General features: G+C 39.2%; 1 protein-coding gene across 1 annotated transcript in view; it reads left to right on the top strand.

Annotated features, from left to right (window-relative positions):
• The window catches only part of LOC150089295 (CAP-Gly domain-containing linker protein 1-like), a 291,929-nt gene extending 269,314 nt beyond the window's left edge, over positions 1 to 22,615 (top strand). The window contains exon 5 of the mRNA XM_090388928.1: positions 22,280 to 22,615. Within this exon, the coding sequence (XP_090245054.1) occupies positions 22,280 to 22,294 (15 nt within the window). The 3' untranslated portion in view covers positions 22,295 to 22,615. The remainder of the gene's footprint in view (positions 1 to 22,279) is intronic.
• The last annotated feature ends 373 nt before the right edge of the window (positions 22,616 to 22,988 follow it).

The following is a 22,988-nucleotide window of genomic DNA, read 5'->3' as shown; positions in this document are numbered from 1 at the left end:
ATTGCAAGAAATACAGATATGAAATATGCCCTCATCCTCTTTGTGGATTTCGAAGGGGCCTTTGACACCCTTTGGTGGCAGAGTGCCCTGGAGAGGTTCAGGGATGCTGAAGTGTCCAAACCCATATACCTACTCACGTCCAGTTGTCAGAAACCTCATTGTCAGAACCACCCTCTCCTAGCTAATCTGGCCCATTACCACAGGATGCCCTCAGGGCTCTCTCTTAGGTCCTCTCTGCTGGAGTGCTGTTTTTGATAAATGGCTGATGATCTTGCCATTGTAGTGTATGGAGACTCCAGATTCCAACTTGAGACTGCTGCCAACACCATCTTGGATGATCTTTCAGAGTGGTGTGAATTAAACAAACTAGCAGTCTCCACCACCAAGAACTGACAAATGCTCATCAAGGGTCCAATTAACGCTAGTATACACATGCCCAGATCAAATGCACAGGAATATACACATACCTAAGAGTAGTACTGGATGACAAGAACTCTGTCATACCGCATTGTGACTTCATCAAGGAAAAAATCAAGAATGTAACTGGGAAGATGATAGAATCACGCAGAGGGACTGGGGTCTTAAACCCCATACTCTCCGGATCTACTACGAATCTCTATTCGTGCCTATTCATAGATCTTTGGTGCTGGCGCGTGGGGACACCGCATTGAGAACAAGTCTATTCAGAAAAAGCTAACTCAAGCACAGAGGATAAACCTAACAGTGTCCAGAGCCTGCAGGAATATCTCCACCCCGGCACTGCAATCTATTTGCCCATCCACCCAGAGGTCATGCATTCATATCTCAAATATCACCTGAGAATTGGAAATCCAGCAGAAATAAATCTCTTTGGACCTGACTGTCGCACCGGCAACTGAATCGAGGAGGATCCGTGCCCAGTTTGTCCAAATTTGGCAGCAGAACTGGAACAACAGCCTACTTGATAGAACCACATTCCATTTCATCCCTTCAGTCAGGGAGCTTAATAAACAGCTCCTCTCCTGGATCAACCCAGGACTGTATGCGACGTACATCCTCACTGGACACTGTAGACTGAATGCCAAGCCGCACAGCTTCCACCTCTCTCAAAACCCCCTATTGCACATGTGGTTCCCAAGAAACGTCAGAGCACACATTACTAGAATGTCCACACTATGCTGATCTTCGGCAACCACTTCAGTTGCTAACTGAAGTTTATTGACTTCAAAAAAGCACCCTCTTTGTTAGACTCCAGGAAAAGCTACAACAATGCTTTCTAACACCATGGCAACAAAGTCTTCAAAAGAAAAAGCAATCATCTGATGCTGAACACCACATAGCCCTGAATGAATTCTCCTCGATATTCTGCATGACTTCTCCACACGGAAGTGACGAACACTATCCGAAGAGACCCAGCTGAACTGGATTACATCTGACAAACTTTGATACCCACATAGACAGCCATAGCTGTCTATTTTAATTGTGCTTACCAACCGGCAGACTCCACTACAACCATTGATCCAAACCGATACTGACCTGAGACTTCACCACCTATGATGACACACCTGGACTACTGCTCACTGGCTCAGAGCGGGAACATAGACAACATTCTTAGAGACCAGCTGACCTTGATAGCCTGAGGTGGGACCCTTCTGCTGACCTCTTCTGGGACAGCACCGTCCAGACTTTCTTTGCTTTTACTATCCTTCATTAATCTTGTAACTTCTACTTTTCTTGGGGATGTCTCCTTCTTTCTTCCCCTGCCTTTCTGTTTACTCTCCCCCTCCATTTTACCCCATCTTTATCAACTATTTCTTCTTCTGTTCGTTTCTTTTGGACTTCTCTAAAATTTTCTGGAAAGTCCGGTACGAGACCCATTCTGGATAGTTTCTGGCACGCCTCCACGCGGCTGAGGTTGGGAGTCAGGGGGAAGCTGACCAGGAGTCTGCTGCCCCCTGGCTGCGACGTCGCCAGGTGCCGGCGACACAACAAACATAACACTTGCAAACCTACATTACACTTACACAGCCGGCTTTGGAATTTACCTAGTGCAGATGATACAGCGGTGTATGGGAGAAACCATGGAGACCGCAAAAAAAAAAAAAAAAAAAGAACAAGAAACACACACACACAAAAAAAGAAAGAACAAGGGTGAGTCAGCGCGTAGAACAGTTGTAACTTCACCGTGCTACTCATACAGGGTGGGAAAGGCCTGGGATCGAATCGCGTCAATGACGCGAGGAACTTTTCACTCTGTGGCTGAGTTAATCAGTCTCAGGCTAACACAGAAAAGTTTTCTCCCAGATCGATCTGGGGTTTTTCATACGCAATTAACAGACAGAACATACGCAATTAACAGACATAAGGCACACAGCACGGCATATGAATTTAAAAATTCTGGTGTCCTAATATAATACAATACAATACAATATAATTTTATTTATCAAGAGAATTCGTTTACAATAAATGAACTTGTTAAGAAAAGTAAATTTCTTGACAACAAGTTGTAGTTCTTCCTTTACAAGTTTTGTACAAATTTGTTATCTTACAGAAAAGACTATGAAGTCACTACACATAGTATATTCCACACTGTAAACAGAGGTAGTTTATCTGCATATCAATTCTAATCTACTGTGTCATTGAGTATCAAGAATTTTCTTATTAGGAATTTCAATTTGGAGATGGGATAACTTCTCTTGAGCCTGAAATCAATGCTAGCCAACAAGTTGTTTATTACATTCATTGTGTGCCTATCTCCAAATCTATTTAGTATCCTAGGGTGAGGCAAAGTAATTGCTTTTGGGTTCCTTAAATTATGTGAGACATTTCTTTGCAGATTCGACTCTTCAAAAATAGTGTTAAGATTTTTTAAGAATAGATTTAACTTCAGTTTTTGAACTGGATACAATATTTTATGTTTCAACAAAAATTGCCTTCTCTTATTCAGGTCATTCCAAGAGTTTGTCCCCATTAAAAGTTTCAGAATCCTATTCATTAAGTTGTCTATTGCCCTTATTTCTGTTTTATTTGCTCGTGCCCATATATTTACTAAATAATTGAGTTGGGAGTCCACTAATGCATAATATAAGGTTACTTTTGTTCTAAGATTTAACTTATTCTTAATGTAGTAGAAAAAGTACACATATAAAATCTCATTTTTTTGTAGAAGTTTGTTATATGCATTATCCAACTTAGACTGCAGTCGATCCATAACCCAAGGTAACAATGATTTGAGACTTCTTCCCAGTTAGACATTCGCAATTCTGGAAATTCTGTTCATGTAGGCAATCATGTTTGTGCAATTTGATAGAGGGTTGAATGTCCAAGGTTTGATGAGGAGGCCTTATTACCAAAAATTTAGTTTTTTCAAAGCTGAGTGCTAATTTATTATCGTGCAGCCAAGATTGTAAATGTATTGCATCCTGTTGTAAATCATTCGCCAATAATAATAATAATAATAATAATAATAATAATAATAATACAATACAATACAATACAATAATAATAATAACAAATAATAATAACATAAAATAATAATAATAATAATAATACAATACAATACAATACAATAATAATAATAATAATAATAATAATAATAATAATAATAATAATACAATACAATACAATACAATAATAATAATAATAATAATAATAATAATAATAATAATAATAATAATACAATACAATACAATACAATTTTATTTATCAAGAGAATTCGTTTACAATAAATGAACGTGTTAAGAAAAGTAAATTTCTTGACAACAAGTTGTAGTTCTTCCTTTACAAGTTTTGTACAAATTTGTTAATAATAATAATAATAATAATAATAATAAAAGAAATTAGGAGATGTCTGCGCGGTAGCACAGTGATATCATCACCGTTCACCCACACCGGGTAGAAAAGACCAGGGTTCGAATCTCGTCAATGATGCGATCAACTTTTATGGGCTTTTTTCACTCCGTGGCTGAGTTAGTCGGTCTGAGCGGTAGATAGCAAGGTTGTTTCTCCAGAAAAATTGGGGTTTGTCGTTCAGCAAATCAGGCAAATCGACCAGAGAACACACGAAATTTGCAGACACAATGCACATGGGTAGCTGAAGTTACTTTCTAGGTGACCCTAATATTATATAGTAGATTAGTTTAGAACAAGTGCCATCTGGCTTGCGAGATGGCACTCCACATCTGGCAAGCCAGATGTCAGCAACACCCGACCAACCCAAAGGTATTCAGGTGCGATGAAAAGTGTGAGCAGTTAGTGCAGTCAGTTGGATTGTCCTAGAATTGGTACCGTGTGCCTCAGGTGGGCAGAACGCATTCTCTGGAATACATCTTGATCGAACTCAGTGACTGAAAAAAGTGACTCTTTCTCCTCCGTGAGAAAAAGGTGGTCACAATTTCAGGGATTTTCCCTAGGAAATAGTTTATTGCGGTAGTCATCATACTGGGTACAGAGGTATATGATATGTTCCCAGTTTTATTGATCACAACAGACACAGAATGGATTTTCTTCAATTCCGAGCGTGGTTAATTTATGTCTAAAGGTCATGCCCTGTAAGGAAAGCTGACATGAAGTGCTGGTACAAACCAGGGAGGCTTTGAGTATGTCAGTGATACAGTTGGAATAAACCTTTTAGTTATAGCATATGGACCTTTGAAATATGGAAATATTTCCATATTTCCAAGCATATGGAAATATGGACCTTGCCATATTTCACGCAGTTTGTTTGCTATCCTTCTCTTTTCTTGTTTTGGGTCGTTTGCCAAGCATGTCAAGCTGAATGCCAGCGACTGTGCAAGGGATCCCTTTTCTGGGTTTGTGGTATATTACGCGCTTGATTTCAAGTTGGAGGGGCATACGCTAGCCAGGACGTGGAGAGCAGGGGTGCTTACAGTGCAACAAGTTCTTGTGATGGTTAAGAGAATAATAGCGTTTTCCAACGTTCTGTTGTCTTAACCATCACAAGAGTCATCCCGTGAGTCATAGTCATCCTTGAAAGAAATCTCAAAAACTGGATACAATTCAGTTTTTTGCGATTTCTCTCAAGGATGACTCTAATACTCTATGATAGTTGCACCATAGCAACTTATGTAAAGGGAGATAACTCTGTAGATGAGAGAGAGAGCGCCCTTCGTTTAAACCGCTAGTCCACTCGGCTGGGTATTTCCTTATCTCATAGGCTAGGGCACTGCCTATAAGATAGGCTTATAGGCTACTGCAAGTTGGGAAAAATGTTAGCTTTCAGTCTATCAATATTCCGAAGTATTTAATTTCAGAGTGAAGCCTGATTGGTCTGTATGCGTGGCTCCCTTCAACAGGTTTGACTTTGTTGGATTGACTGACTCAAGAGCAACTGCTTGAGCTTCACCAAACCGATCTAACGGAATCCATACTGGTGATCACTGATGAGATGGTAGGTTTCTAGATAGTTTAAAGGTGAGTGGTTAATGAATTTCTCCATTGCTTCAGAAAGACGATTTGCAATGTGACGATAATTGGAGGGGAGGGATTTGTTTCTCATTTTAGGAACTGGCTGGATATGAGTTTCCAAGCAGAAGGGGAAAACACCGATGGAATATAAGAATGTTTAAAAAGACGACAAGAACTGAAGCTCAGGAGCAGAAGTTTCGAGAACAAGTGGAGAAATATTATCAGAAGCTGGCGCTTTCTTGGCATCAAGATTTTTCAAAATTCTTTTGACATCCTTTTGATGGATAACCACGAGAGGCATTGAATGGAATGGAAGGCGGAGGTTTACAATATCATCAATAGAAGAATTTTAAGAAAAGTTGGATGCTAGTAAATCAGCTTTATCTTTAGCTGAGGTGGCAATAGTGCTATTGGGATTTTACAGAGCGGGATGGAAATAAAGAATGCAAAAGTTGTTGTTAATAGCTTTAAGAACCTATTTGAAATTTAGCTGGGAGTAGTTAATAACTGATTTACAATTGGTGCCACCAATTGTTTGGCGTAGGAAGAAAAAAGGCCCTGGTTCGAATCTCGTCGATGACGTGAGGAAACGGTTCCTCGCGGCTCCCTTTACTCCGTGGCTGAGTTAGTCGGTTTGAGGCGTGGTCAGCAAGGTTTTTTTTTCGTCCAGAAAAACAGGCAAATCGATCAGAGAACACACGAAATTTACAGACAAAATATATATATATAGGTATATGTAATCAATTACAGGTGACCCTAATATAATTTATTAATTTATTGTTTTGTTAGGGAAGTTGGACTGGAGAATAGCCAAATTTCAAAGAGGGGAAGTCAGAGTTCCAAATGATTACTGGAGTGGGAAGAAAGATAGAGGGATTCGGTGAATTTCACAGAATGGGGTAGAGAGATTTTAAGTCCGACAATATCGAAAAGAGGAGACTGCAAACTACGAAATCTCTGACAAGGAATATGAGAGTGCACATAATGCATAAGTACCACATTTGAAGCGAAAGGAATCACACAGGGAATCATTCGAGCATCTGAGATGAGCAGTGGTTGAATTAACCGATAACTGGGATTATATCAGAAAAAGTAAGTGGGACGTTGCAGATTATAAGTGGAAATGGACATCAGGAATTTTTTATAACTTTAACCTTTCACTGCCAGCCACAAAGAAGATTCTATCTACTGTCATTGAACATGTCGGAAATGGGCATTGGTCTTATTGGTATAGTGGCATCACCTTCTTCACATGGTGATGCCACTCTCCAGCGCATATTCTCAAAGTGTTCCGTAAAAGAAACCTTAACCATAACCGATAACTTCTTCCCGTTCGATCACTGCCATAATATCATCGCAGACACGTTGGATAAACGAGTACAAGCCTGTACAAGCTAAAAACACTGTCAGGAGAGTGTCCAAATTCTAATGCGTGTGTTTTCTGGTCGATTTGCCTTGTTTGCTGGACGAAAAAAACCCCAGTTTCCTGGGGGGAGGAAACCTTGCTATCTACGCCCGAGACCGACTTACTCAGCCATGGAATGAAAAAAGCCCATTAAAATTCCTCGCGTCATTGCCGGGATTCGAACTCAGGCCTTTCCCACCCGGTATGAAAGAGGACAGTGACGATACCACTGTGCTACCACGCAGACAGGAGAGTGTACAATCCAAAATACATCAACATTGAAAAAGTTACTACCTTTTAACATCAATGAGGCTGCCTACTGGCTTTCGAGATGGATGAAATTCATTGCAAGGTCCGCAATGTCCAAAACTTGCATCCTTAGTCCCTACTCGATGCCATGATGGAACCACTAAGGCCTTCAAGGAAAAAGAAGGAGCCCACGCCTCCTACAAGAAGTCGCCTTCAGAAGAGTCATATGCCAACTTTTCCAAGTCAAGGATGGATTTCCAGAATAGCAAACAATCAACTGTTGGCAGTTCCATGAATGGCCAGCTGTTCAGATGCAAACGTGTTTGGTTTATAAGCCATACTTGCCATAGCGTTTGATGTCCGGGAATGGTGTGAGCATGTGTTGCGTTTTTTTCAACTACCAGTAATATCGAAACATTCCGAATTCCGAAGAACAGCTGATAAAAATAATAAACTCACTATTTGACGAGTCTACCATAGGGAACTGACGCAACACCTCTTTTTAGTATCAAAATTGTTTCCTATTTCATCAGCAAAGAGCTGGTATTGCTCTTATAAATGGCTGAGCTAACACAATATGTAGTGATATCAGGAGTATTGCAGGGGCTACTTCAACGTAGAAAAAAAATCTAACAGATCCGGGTCGCATTACTGAGATAAATAACCGATCCTGGAGAACTTTCTGATCCCTGCTCCACGCAAGGAACCGGCTTTTAAGGAAAGATGATTTTATTTTAGGAGAATGCTCAAATAATATTACTTTCCATCAGTGCCGGCCTTAGCAAATGCAGGGCCGATTAAGCATGCCAGCGGGGAACCCTTGAAAAATTCAATATTAATCCTTCAATAATTTGAAATTATGAAAAATGAAAAACTAAAACTATTAATAATTGTTTATTATTTTTATATTATTACAATTTGTTAACAATTGACCAGAAACTATATTTTCCTTGCCCATTTATCGGCAAAATCTTTGAAGACTTTGAAATTTTGAAATGAGAACTAATATGATTAAAAATTCTGGGACTGTTTCTTATCTTAGGTCACGGTATTAGCTCGAGATTACATGTGTAGAGGCGGCTAGTATTTAAATTATTGATAATAAATAAATAAATTTTTCTGTTTATACTCTGGCACGACAACCAAGTCAGTAGAGTTTACAAATCGTCAATACAAATATTTATCGTATTTAGAAGTCACGGGCTTGAATCCCGGTCCACTCAAGGAACGCGTGCTATGCACTCTCGCTCCTGACCACTGGGCTACGTCATTCCAGACCGGACGGTTTTAAGTCAGATAGCCGTTAACAATAGTCTACGTTAGTCATGAAAAAAGAATTGTTGTGCCATCTCTTAAATTAGTCATAAATGTAAACTGTAAAGAAGGATTCAATAAGCTTTAGGTAGCATAAACTGTACTACCGTTTACTTTGCTCAAAGTTTACATTTGCGGATTCTCACCAAAGGATAATGGCTATGGGTTTAGAAGGCACAAAGGACAAAAGTAGGGTTAGAGAAAGACATTTGGATGGTAAGTTAAGGGACAGATGTATGGGTAACCGGTAAAAATGTCGCCGGTAAAAATATTCCCCGGTAAAATGGATTGATTGTACATCATCATCATATTTGCACTCATCGGAGCGTTCCTGAGCAAAGGCTCATCAAAGAAATTTAGCTATTTTCGACCTATTTAGCATTCCGAACGGCAAGGACTCGCCCTGCCGCTTGGAAGTTTACCATCCCTAGCCCCGTGGAGGCAGGTCGCTACTACCCTTATATTTACACTAGCTTTGTAGCTCTACGTTTATAGAATTCAGATTGCTTTGATCAAACCACAATCTAGAAAACTACATCAATTTAGAAGTCAAAAGTTATATATATACATCAATTTAGAAGTCAAACAGTACCATATGCATATTATACAAAACTAAATAAACAACGACAAGCAGTTGCAACTCAATGGTAACATCCACAAGATGCGGGGATAAAATGAACCCAAGAATTGATTGTACAATCGAATTTTGTGATTCGGTGAAGGCGAGATTTGTGTCGTCGAGGGGGGGTTAGCTGAGGTAGGGTGTTTTCCCCCTATCCAGCTGTTTTAAAATCGGTAAACAAGTTCGTGATTTAAAAACATCGTCAGGTGGATATATTTTTACAATTTAAATATATTTGAAATTTGCAAAAAATCATACAAACTATAATCAAACGTTTACTTGTATCTTAACAAGAAAATGGGATATTCGGGAGATATTTTTTACCGGGGATATTTTTACCGGAGATATTTTTTTTTTCCGGGATTCGATGATTAGTTCAAGATATGGAAACACGTGAAAATACAGTAGTTATGGAAACAAAGGACAATAAAATATTGTTGGGTGGGAAAGAGTGTGATTTTGATGTCAATGAGACATTGGTGAATGAGTTTTGCTCTCTCACAGCAGGGATTAATCAAGACTTAATGAAGTCTTGATTAATGAGTAACGATTGTTTAGGATCTTCAAATGACAAGGTTGTTCTAGATGCCATCTCTTCAGGCAAATTGAATAATCTTGGAGAAATTAGTGCAGTTATAAATAGCGAAAGAGATATGACTGGATTTCGGGATGAGGCAGTTGATAATGGAGAGGATGAATATAGTGAAATCTACATGTCTGTGGCGAGTCATGAGAAAATAACAGATGCAATATCCGCTGGAACAATGCAAAGAAGTTCTGGAAATGGTAGGCCAAAGAACGTTGAGAATAAAATCGATGGAACATTAACTAAACTAGATACTGAAGAGGAAAGCAGAAGTGAAGGTTTGCAAATGACTGGTGACTTGGGACAACTTCTCCAAATTCCTATTAGCCAACGCAAATAGGCCGACCGGGCTAGCCGGGTCGGCAAAGTGCCTGCGTGGCAACCCAAACGGTCGCGGGTTCGAATCCCGCCTCGGGCTTGGATCAAAGTACTGCAAAAACCTTGGGAGGTGCATTATGGCCACAGAAGCCGATGCGCCAATAACTACCAAAAAAAAAAAAAAAAAAACGCAAATAGGAATTTGGAGAAGTTGGTGAAATCCACACCACCTATTTCCCTTGGTTTGTCTCCATGCGATGGAACAATAATTAAGTGTATGCTATTAAGTGTATTAGAGTATGCTAGATCAAGGGGATTTTTACCTGGATTGTGCGAGGGAACCTGTAGATTTAACTCAGAAAATATCTTTTAAAACATTTAGAGAGCTTTCTCTCTGCCTGCGCAAGGACGTAGAGGAATTTCTTTTTCAGGAGAAAAAAGGTGTTGGTATGAGGATTGTAAATGGGATACTTTATAGTTGGCGCGCACTTCAAAGTGCTCTACATGATGTTGGCATTGAAAATGAACGTCTAAAGGAGAAAGTCACTGGCTTAGAGAGAGTACTAGATGTGAATGAGAAACAACTAAGAGAGATCCAGATCAACGAAGACTGGCTTACTAAGGAACTGTTTAATGCTTCCTTGTTGGAAACAGAAAGTAAATGCTTAACATTACATCCTTAGAGGTGAAATTGGAGGAATACAAACAAAAAATTGAAGGACTGAAAAATAAAGATAGTGATATGGTAAGAGAACTATATAGTAAGTAATTCAGATAGAACACCTCAGAATCAGGTGAATCAGGAGGTACGAGGGCAAACTAAGGGCAGAAATGAAAGTCAGGTGTGCTTGTCTCCCTCGTCATTGGATGCGACAGGAGGAGATGTTCTGATAGTGAAAGCAGCTGAGGGATCAAGATTGGAACATAGTGATGAGGTGCGTTTAGCAGTAGCTAAAGAGCTTAAAGAAAATTAGGATAAGGAGGCTTCGGAAGATTAGGGATAACGGTGTGGTATTAGAGATGCAAACAGAAAAGGAGCTACAAGAGGTAAAGCAATGCGAGAGCATTAAACGATTGGGCGTGATTCTCTCGACTCCAAAAGAGCCACGACGAAAAATAATATTGTATGATGTAGAAAAAACGATCAACAAGGAAGACCTGTTAGAAGACTTATACAACAAAAATTTACTAAATATGAACATCTCTAGAGAGGAAGTGAAGACGGAGATATTTTTCGGTTTTTGCAGTATTAATAAAGCAAAAACAGGAAATAATTGGTTCCTCCAGGTGTCAAGGCGTATTAGAAGTCATTTCTTACTGCACGGTAGGATTTTCATTGGCTTCATGTCGTATAAGTTCATTTCATTTAGTTAGACTTTCATTTAGTTACTTTGTGCTACAATTGTCAGGTATTTGGGCATACAGCCAGAACATGTTATCGCACAGACCCTGTCTGCAGTCACTGTGTAGATATAGGACACTCCTGCACAATTCGTACTCATCAGCGAGAACAACCGATCTGTTCCAATTGTAAGGCAAAATATCGAACTGCAAATCATTTTGTAAGGAGTAAACAATGTCCAGAATACTTGAATGCACTTAAGTTGGTCAAAGAAAGAGCACGGTAATTTGATAACGTTAATGGCAGATAATGATAATCACTTAACTATTAATCAGTACAATGCAAAATCGAATGGTAACCTACGTATACTACAGATTAATGCTCAGAGATCAAGATCGGTGGCTTATGAAGTTAGTCTAGTGTGCAGCAGAGACAATATTGATATAGCCATACAGGAATCATACTTAGTGAAAGGTCGGCCTACAGGATACCCACTTTCAGCACTTGTACTCTGGGCAGATGAACCAGACTTAAGAGCTGCAATTTTACTGTTTAATAAGGACAGAGTTATTACTGTTATAAATTCGTTGTGCTCTTCCCAGATCACAACGAATTTATAACATAGTAACGTAGAGTCAGATCTTGCATCATTATATCTATGTTGTATGTATTTTCATCACTCAACAGACATTAATTTCTACCTCAGGTACATTGGAACTGGTTCAATATCGCTTGGGTAGTATTTCAGTAATATTTGCAATGGATTCTAACGCAAGATCGGCATCGTGGTTTGATAGAATTACAAGTGATCGTGGTCGCCAACTAGATGAATTCTTGGCTTGTTGTGGATTGTTTATACAAAATCTACAAAGTTCAGATAGTACTTTATTCACTGTTAATGGAGAATCAAATATTGACGAAATCTGTAACGTAACGTAACAGCAGCTGGTATCGTGGACGACTGGCGAGTAAGAGCAGAATGGGTCTGCTCTGATCATCGGGCCAGTCAGGTACATAACAAAACTAGCTTTGTCTCAGGAACAGTTATGACGATTTGCTATCGAAAATGCAAAGGGATGTTGAAATAGGTCTGACGAATATATTCATGTTCGACTTGGGAATCTGGGTATTTGGGCACTCAGTCACATGGCTGGAGAAAATGCAGTGGAGTTACTTCAGCGCTCTCTCTTTGATGCTTCCAGTACATCTGTGAAGCAAAAGAACTGTAATAGGATTCCAGTTAAATGGTGGTCTGGTGAGTTAAGCCAACTTCGGAAGCAGGTTATAAAGCGCCGAAAAGTAACCAAAGAAGTAGGCGTAACAATGGGGAAGAGGAAGTTAATGCACTTAAAGTAGAGTATCAGAGGATACGGTGTGCATACGTGAGTATGATATCTAAGTCAAAATTAACTGCCTGGATCACGTTGGTTAGAACAGTGGGCAATGAGACTCTATGGGGAATTGTATATCAGTTACATGCTGGCAAGGGTAAAAATATAATGGAGATACAGCATATTCTATTGGAGTTGTTGACCAGGAAAATAAGAGTTGGAGAGAAAGTATGTCTGCGATTTTGGGTCGTCTGATTGGAGATACTATCTCTTCGCAAAATGATGAGGAACAGATGTTGATGAAAAAGCTTAATCATGCTTACTCTGGGGTACATGACGATGATCCCTTTAGCCTGATTGAACTCTGTGATGCAATAAATGCCGAGGGATAGACCTCATTGAAGTTGAGGTCATTACACGGGCTCATCGACTGGTAACAGGGATCATTCTTGAAGTTTTTAATAGCGGCCTGCGTGACGGGGCCTTTCCATCACCATGGAAGGATGCCCTATTAAAGCTGATACTTAAGGGACAATCTGGGCCAAAGAATAATCCACGATCATATCGACCTATTGTCCTGCTCCCTCGATTAGGAAAGGGGTTTGAAAGGATATGGCGAGACGGATTATTGACTATACTGAAAAAACCTCAGCTGGTCTGGCAGACAATATGGTTTCACTCCAGGTCGTGAAACAGAAGATGCGCTTCGGGCATTGCGAAACTATATATTAGGCTCGAACAGTAGGTCCTTGGAATCTTTATTGTCTTTGAGGGAGCTTTTGACTCCATTCAATGGTGCAGCATTATTATGATGTTGAGACTTGCAGGCTGTTCAACTAAGATCTTTAGGGTGGCAAATAACTATTAACACACATTGACTGTTAAGTAGTCGGTTGATTCTATTGCACAGGAGACTAGGGGATCGGTTTTTCGACCACTAATGTGGAACCTAGTTTTGGAGGACTGGTTGCGTAGGGACTTCAAGCATACAGAGATGGTGGTCTATGCCGATGATCATGTGGTGCTTATTGAAAGAAATACACGGATGCAACTAGAAACCAGGTCACAGCAGGTTTTGTTTGAACTTAATAACTGGTGTAGGTTACATAAATTGACTGTATCAGGAACCAAAACAAGGACAATGGTCTTCAAGGATCAATTTTCGAGATGAAGACCCATAGTTGTGAGAATGAACGGGTCGAGCCTAAACTCGGCAAGGCAATTAAAATATGTAGGCATTATGTTTGACGGATCTTTGACTTTTAACTCACATGTTACTTATCTATCAGAAAAGTTGAGGAAATTTATTGGGATGATGAATCCATCACTAGAGTTGGCCGGGGAATAAAAGATAAGGCGCTGAACTTTCTATATGAATGTGTATTTATCTCCATGGTAACGTATGGTGCACCAGTTTGCTTTGAACGTGTAATTGGAAAAGTATTTACTAGAAAGCTTAGTTCTATTCAAAGAGTAATGCTCCTTAGGATGTGCTTAGGATGTGCTCCTTAGGATGTGCATGGCATGCAGAACTGTCGACCCCAGCTTTGCAGATTGTGACTGGAAAATTGCCTATTGATCTGCATTTATTGTATTGTGCATTGGCTTACTTCATCCGCCGTGGCATTCCCTGTTCTTTCCTGAATATACAGGTGGACATTTGGCAGATCCTAGGAAGGAAAGGACGAGAATTTCGGATGCTTTGGAAAAAGTCTGGCAAGAGCGTTGGAGTGTTTGTGATAAAGGGCAGATTACACAATACTTTTTCCCAGATTTAAAAATTGCAGCCTCGATAAAATTCAAATGGTTTGCTCCAAAAAAAGCTATGTTCTTGTTAACTGGTCGTGGTTCGATTAGTGCAAAGTTGCATGATTTAGGAATTAATGGAAGTTCTAGTTGCCATTGTGGCGAAAGAGAATCATGGGAACATATTATGTACAACTGTGAGGTGTACAGCGATCTAGGAATTCAATTGGTATCTCGGGTTAGTAATCTCAATTTTATGGCAGAAGGCTGGAAGACAATTCTAGTTGCTAAACAGAACTTCGTGGTTTTGCAACTGCAATATTTCTTAGGCAAAAGACTCTCCTGTATTTGGAAGCCTTGGATTTGTAATGCAGTATGGTGTATGCCGAATTACCTAGAGTTCTTGAAATTGTGGAGGCTTCAGTCTGCTATATCCACTGCAATTCCAGCTCCTCAATTAACAAAAGTTCTGTGAAATCGTGGAGGCTTGAATCTTCTATGTCCACTACAACTCCAGCTCCTCGTGCTGGCATTTCTGTTCTCGGCAGCTCCTTGTGCTGGAATTGCTGCTCTTGGCAGCTCCTGATGGTGGTATTTCTCTTCTAGGCACTCTTGGCGCTGGTATTTCTCTTCTCGGCAGCTGCTAGCGCTGCTGACTTTCCAACAGTCTGTGAACAGATGCAGATCCTTCCAATGAAGTTTGGACTTTGTCAGAAATTTAATTATATGTATATTTATTTTTTATGTAATTTGATTATATTTCAATTTGTTCATATCAATCGTTTTTGTCGTGGCAGGTTTTTCCCTCCCTGTATTTGGGAAAACAGGAGAGGGAGTATATAAGAGTACTGATAGATTATGTGTAACTGACAGGCAGTTTGGTTGGCTGTCAGTTACACATAATTTTGCCATTGGTTGGCTGTCAGTTACACATAATTTTGCCATTGGTTGGCTGGAACCGCTCTAAGTAATAAATATAAACTCTCCCCTAGCGTATGGCCATCAATATCTGCCATGTTCACAGACTTCACCAATTCGTTGCCCTCAATGATTTTGGTATCTGAAAATGTGATTTCTAAATCTGCAGCGTGTTTTCTTAACTCGTCCTTTGGAATTCTTAGAAATTTACCTAAAAAATCAAAAAGATTATTGTTTTATTAACTGATAGAAACATGATTATAGAGATTGCAATGTCTTGTCTACGATTCTATTAAAGCAGTTTACCTTGTAAACTTCCTTAGGATTTGTTATAGCTTCATCAGCAGGCTGGTAATCGAAGTGCCTCTTAATTTTGTGTAATCTTCTTGTGGGAAATTCTCGAGATACTTTCAATTCTGTCGCAAGTTCTGTGGCACCAACTAGTTTGCGTGGTTAGCACAGTGGTATTGTCACCATCCTCCCCACTGCAGATAGAAAATGCCCGAGTTCGAATCCCGCCGACGATGCGAGGAACTTGAATGGAATTTTTTCACTCCGTGGTTATGTTAGTCAATCTGAGGCGTAGATAGCAAGCTTCCCCCCCCCCAGTAACTAGGGATTTTTTCGTCTAGCAAAACAGGCAAATCGAATTGAATACACACAATTTACAGACACAAATACAGGTTTATGTAATCAATTACGGGTAATAATAATAATTTTTTGTTTCATCACCTAAGATTTGTTTAAAGCCAGTCTCTCTATACTTTGACATTCAATGCAGAAGGTTTTTAAATGAAGAAAAAGCGCTTTTTAAATGAAGGTTTTTAAATGAAAGAAAGGAAGAAGAAATTAAGAAAAAGAAAGAGCAAGATCTGTAGAATCACTTTGCAGTTCTTTACTTACGTGAAACAAAAAAAAAAAAGCATGCCGAAATACTAAAGAAACAAGAAACTCGTATTCCTTGATCTGGTTAGCTAACGTTTCAGCTTCACTTCTTGCTTGGGCATCTTCTGATGCTATTTCCAAAAGCGCATAATCGAAATCACCAACTTGATACCTTACACTGCATTCGACACTCCCACCTTGCTTCACAGAGAGGCTTTACAGAAAGACCTCCACTCACATATTTTTGGAAAATGACCAATTCTTTGTTGATGCTGAAAAGAGCACGTACGACGTTGAAGTGTCCCAAAAACGATCATTGCATCAGGACAGGTTTTGGCCATATCTCCTAGAACCAGATTGTAACTGTGACAAGCACATGGTGTAAAAAATGTCCTTGAATTTTCCTGCAAAAGTCCTGCCTGAACGTCTGAAAGTTTTCCTTTCATATTAGCTCCATTGTCATAACCTTGCCCTCGGATATTAGTTATGTCTAATCCTAATATTTCGAATTCCTGTTTCAGCACATCGTACAAATTTTCTCTCGTAGTGCTGTTTACATTGATAAATTTTATGAACTGTTCATACATACTGACTGGTGTATTGGGGAACGTTCCATTGCAGACGTATCTAATTGTCTGGGTCGTTTGTTCCTGGTCAGTGCCGGGTTAAGGCACAAGCTATCAGGGTAATTATTCTTACAGGGGCTCCAGAAAAAAAAAGATTTTATTAATGTCTCCCATATTTGATTACATCTACCCATGTCTTTTTCTGTCTGTAAATTGCGTGTGTTGTTTGGTCGATTTGCTTATTGCTGGACGAAAAAAAATTCTGGGGAGACCTTGCAATCTACGCCAAAAAATCACAGTTTCTGAGGAAAATTACCTTGCGACTTACGACTGAAACCGACTAACTCAGCCACGGAGGTGAAAAGACCCTATTAAAGTTTCTCGCGTTGTCGACAGGATTCGAACTTCGGCTTTTTCCACATGGTATGCAGAAACAATGATGGCGATACCTCTGTGCTACCTGCGCAGACAAACTACAGATTAAAAAAATATATATAAATATTAAAATAAAATAAATCTACTGCAATGAGTAACATATTAACCCCAGGAGCTCACATCTGGTGAGTATGGGCTTGGCACACCCAGGGTCTGACCTGGATATCATCATTCTTTTCTTCTTTGGTGATTCCTCTCTCTCTCTCTCTCTCTCTCTCTCTCTCTCTCTCTCTCTCAGGGTAACACGGAGAATTTTTTTTGGCTGGTACAGCATAAGCTTCAGGCTTCCTTGCACCATATGGCTAATAATTATTATTATTACAAACTATACAACGTTTGACGATCACCGACGTCATGGACCATTCATAATTTGTGAATGGCCGTAATGTAAACTAATGAAAACTGGAATAATAAATTCACTTACATTTATTAATAAAAGCACTTATTACAGAACCACTACAAAGTTGGCATTGCATTGCGCACAAAGCAAGTCAAATCAATGCAATTCAGAGGTGAGCGTTCATAGTTCACTAAGCGCGAATAAAAAAGTGCGGACAAGAAAAATAGCATTTTGAAATTCATATTATCTTTCTCTGATCTGTAAATGGTCCTTCAGCCAATTTTCAATAAAAAAAATTACTGACATCAGAGTAATAAATTTAAAAATCGTTCTGTCAAATTGCAACTGAATGCAAAGAATAGTAAAATAAATAAATCTACAGCAATGAGTAATACAGGGTGTCTCAAAAATATTGGTACAAACGTTTAGAAGAGATAGGTAATATCTAAAGGAATGTGAATCGCATAGGAACCCATAACCGGAAACGTCACGGGAAAGTAGTAGCAGAGGCACAAGAAGTTTGACAGAAATGACACAAGAAGCAGAAATGACACAACACAGTAATTAGTGGCACACATTTATTTGACATAATATTAACAATGCAGTACTAGATGGATGCATTTCATGATGTTACAAGAGATGCTCGAAGGTTCCACCATGAGACGCGATGCATGCGTGACACCGACGCAGCATAGATTGGCTGGCGGACACGGTCGAACACACCTGGAGTTTCTTTGACAGTAGCAAGAGCGCAGACGAGTCTCGCCACGAGATCCATTTCCGTCTCCACAAGCGATTCATACACGATAGATTTGAAGGCCCCCCCACAGAAAGAAATCAAGGCTTGATAAATCAGGTGAGCGTGAGGGCCAGGCAACAAGTGTAACAAGGCCAATCCATCGACGCCCAAAACAAATCCATCGACGCCTGTTCAAATGGTCACGAACACACCTTCTATAATGGGCAGGCGCCCCGTCATATTGAAACCAAATGTTGCGTCTCACATTTGCTGGAACATCGTCAAGTAACCCTTGTAGAACTTGTTCAAGAAAGATCCGATATTTAGCGAAGTTCATGCGGGATGGTAACAGGTACGGACCGACTAAGTAGTCACCGCCCATACACATACCCGCCCACACATTTATTGCGAACCGATGTTGCGCCGAATGGGGGCGCACACCGTGTGGGTTGTCGTGAGCCCACACATGAGCATTGTGCTGATTGAATAAGCATTCCCGAGTGAAATAAGCCTCATCCGTGAACAAAACATAGGCTGGAAAATTCAAGTCTTGAAAACTTTCTTGGAGAAACTACTGCGCAAAAGCCACACGTGCAGGATGATCTTGGAGGAGCAGTAACTGAATCCTTTGGAGATAAAAGGGGGTGTAAAGAATCGTCGTGCCAGACACACTGTACACTGCAACAAGACACTACTAAGGCAGAGGCGACGGCATGTGTGCTGGTAGTAGGATTATGCTGGACGGCATTCAACACACTTTCTTCCATGGCGGGAGTTCGCGTCGAACGTGGCCTGCCCGCACTACTCCTGTTACCTCTAAATGACCCATAATCGCACAAATTTTGATGCACACGCGCAAACAAACGGTGGTTCGGTACATGTCTGTCTGGGAAGCGTTCTCCATAAATTCGTTAAGCGGCTCGTCCATTGCCCTCTGCTAATCCATACACTAGGTGCATGTCTAGGTGCCAGCTCACAGTTCGTATATCGAAGCATGCTATTCGTGCGGCGACTACTGCTTGAATGAGTAAACAGAAATTTTCCCTCTCCCGAACTGATGTACCGACTTGCGGTGACGTTTCCGGTTATGGGTTCCTATGCAATTCACATTCATTTAGATGTTAGCTACCTCCCCTAAACGTTTGTACCAATATTTTTGAGATACCCTATATATTAGAATCAAAACTGGACAACGTCATGGGTCATTCATAATTTGTGAATGGCCCACATTCACAAATTAAGAATCCACAATTTGTGAACGAAAACTGGAAACTAATGAAAACTGGAATAATAAATTTACTTACATCTATCACAAGCCTTTCTATCACAAGTTGGAAAAAAAATGGTAATGGTGGTAATGAGTAAATTATTCCATGTTCTGAGAAATATAAAAATGTAGAATCAGTGCACTTGGAAATGTACAATCACAGCAGAATGGTACATGGTGCTTCATAAGAGCTGCAGAACTTTTCTACCAAAAAAGCAAATGAAAATATCTGTGATTGGCTGATTTTTTCTGTTTTATATCCCACTCTCTTTCACAAGTTACTCCTTCAATTAGCTTTGCAACAACTTTTCCCACCACAAACGAAAACAGAACAGATAGAGTACACATAAAAACGATTATAAAATGTACTTTTCATGGCCAGTACAAAGTCCGGGTCTTGTTAGCTGTATTGAAACAGGGCAATAGACAAGGGTAGAATGTTTTTGTTAAACTGGCAAATGGACCTCAAAACCATAAACTCAATGCTTTGTAGTGACCGAAATAGAAGCTTTACTCTGCCTGGTGATTGCCTATTCTCTCTCTGAACACCGCCAGATAAACGCTAATTATGGGATGGGTCCCTCCCAATAATGTTCAGGTTCTGAACCTGAACACTGTTCCGGTTCAGAACGCCATATGCGAGGATCAAAGGATCGCCGATTCAGATGTGTCTCATATAGTAATAACTCATTCCTAATCCTTGCGGTTTTTCCGTTTCAGATAAAAAGAAAGCCAAGTCTAGCGCGAAAGGCGTTAAAAAACGACAGCACTGTCCATAGCCAGACTGTTATGCAACAAATTTGTGTATTGTAAAATAAAACATATTCCCCTCTGACAACAATTCTAGTACGCACACACAAAAAATGTAAATTCACCAACACTAAAATAAGATCAGACTGTGATGTATATTTAATATTTGACACTGGTGGTGCTGAATATTTCACGACTATCTTTAATTTACTAATATTTCTATAAGCTTGGAATCAATCTAAACAATACTCGGGTGGTGGCCAATCGCTGGGTAGATAAGAATGTGTTACATTTAATTTAAAAAACTTACTCGTTTATGAATGAAAATCGTGAATTGTCTTGAGAAATGAATCTGTCTTCCAAATTTCACGGGGCACCTTTCAAGCTCGGCTCCAATGTAGCTGAATTGGCATATATATGCCACTGGGTTTGTGTGGCGTTCCAGCTCCAACTCAATAAATAAAGGCGCCTCCGTAGCCAGGTGGGAAGGAGCAGCAGTGCGTAGCACGCTTCTTGATTAGACTGGGGTTCGAGCCCGTCACCACCAAATACGGAAGATGCGGAAAGGTCAGGAATGACCACCGCATATTCACGGAGAAATATGGCCTTAGTTGCTAATGCTCCTAAAAACCAAATAACAATCAATAAATAAAATGTAGAATAATATAAATTTTACTTACTTACACAATAAGGAGCGCAATTATTCAAATAAATACACACCAACATTACGATGCAACTTTACAGCGATGCCTACTGCGTTCTGCAGGGCGAGAGGTGTTGCTCGGCCATACAGCGGGAGCCAGACAAAAGTAATTAATTTTCATACATGTATACCCCACCTTATGTCTGGCCCATACCTAAATTGGGGTATACATGTGTGAAAATTAATTACTTTTGATATTTCAAGGGATGTGTAAAATCTCAGATTTTACACATCTGAGACTGAGACATAAAATCTGAGACTGGCCTTGAGATAATTACTAATTTTGGCCATTGTCTAGATAATTTAGACAATAGCCAAAATTTCCACACCGTTATAAATTATACAGACGTTGCTGTTCACATATTATGAATTTAAAAAATATAAAAATAGATAATTAAATAATAATAATAAAATTATTTTTGTCTGCATTCTTTGTACTCATTAATAAAATGCTAATCATATTTTCTAAATATATGCAAAAAAAAGTCATTGAAACAATGACTTTGGGTTTCACAGGAGCCCTTTAACTTAAAAAAAAACCTTTCCTGCTCTTTTTTTTCTTTTTTTTATTTATCTCTTTTTCTTTCATCTATTCTTTTTTTTTTTTTTTTTTTTTTTAATTTTTCTGCCAAGCGCGGGGCGCAAACAGTCCAATCGGCATAAGGCCAGCCCTGCTTTCCATCCACTTCTCTGAGTAGTCTTGAAAATCTTCGGTATAGACCAGTCTCCTGTTGCGACTTATAGTGTTTTTGAAAGAGTTAAATTGAACCGCCAGGAACGAAGAAGGCCGTCCTAGAGTGGTGCCAGCGCAAATCAAAACCCTTTACATCAGGAGTTCTCAACCTTTTTTTGTTAACTTAAAAATATATATTACCACCACAGTAATACGTCTCAAATTATGTCAGTGTTTTATTAGAAAAACCTCTCAACGTTTGCAAAGATTACGTTAGGATTTAATATAGGTACTTTTTTTTTATGGAATTTTTATATTAAAGAACAGAACTGTAAACAATTTATCTATGTGTGTGTTCATAGATAAATTGTTTACAGAACTGTAAACAATTTATCTATGTTCCTTCTGCACCTGTGTGTGTTTAAATGAACATATTGCGTATTTCCCATGAAAAAGTTTGTAACCATATAGAAGAACGAAATGGATTCCTAAGATGAGGAATTCAGCCACGCACAGTTTTAAGAATTAAATCTACCAAATTAGTTTCGTTTTTTTTTTTTTTTTTTTTTAAATTCAACTCGCCCTCGTAGTCATTATTAACTAAACTGCTATAACTCTGTCGTGCTTTCTCTAATTAAACTGCATGTATTTTTTTTTTTTTTTTCTTTTATGGTCTGACAACAGGCCCAGAGAGCTTGAAGATGATGCTGTTGCTGCTGCTGCTTTTTCCATAATTTTCTGATGCATGTGTAGGACCTGATTCACTGATCACTCAACGTTGGACATTCCTGTCGCTTAACAATGACGAATGAGTGAACTGCACCTGTTCCTTCCTGAAACTGTCTAACTGGATATCCAAATTGCGAGGCAGACGACAAAGCTACAATTATTCTTCGTGGTTCTTCAAATCATCAAATTTCACATTACTTGGACAGAAAAAAATGTGCTTTCATTGACGTTTGCCGTTTTGCTTATCGGCATTATTGAAAAATATTTTGAAAGTACGATGTACTGTTTATTTCGAAATTAATTATAGAAATGTTGGGTTTTTGTGATTATATATATATCAAAATTTAGCAATATATATATTACTAAACTCTGTCATACTTTCGTGTATATTAGAATGAATGTGTTGCTTATTTCACACGAACAAAAATGCAATTTTGTAAGTACATGCAGTTTATTAAAATATCTAAAATAACAAACTAAAATCTCAAGGGGTGAAGTTAATTTTACTGATAGTTCCGTGTGTTAAATATCATAATTGTACTCTCAGTATGCAAATTATATCAAATGTGCTTAAAATGCTTCATATCTCGGCAATAATTGAAACCTAATATAAATCAGCACTTAAACAAAACCAATCAATATTTTGTTTATTTACTTTTGGGCT

Source organism: Mastigoproctus giganteus, chromosome 2 (genome assembly GCF_048544385.1).
Source record: "Mastigoproctus giganteus isolate SK-2022 chromosome 2, ASM4854438v1, whole genome shotgun sequence".
NCBI classification, from domain to species: Eukaryota; Metazoa; Arthropoda; class Arachnida; order Uropygi; family Thelyphonidae; genus Mastigoproctus; species Mastigoproctus giganteus.
This window is presented reverse-complemented; position numbering and strand designations above follow the sequence as displayed.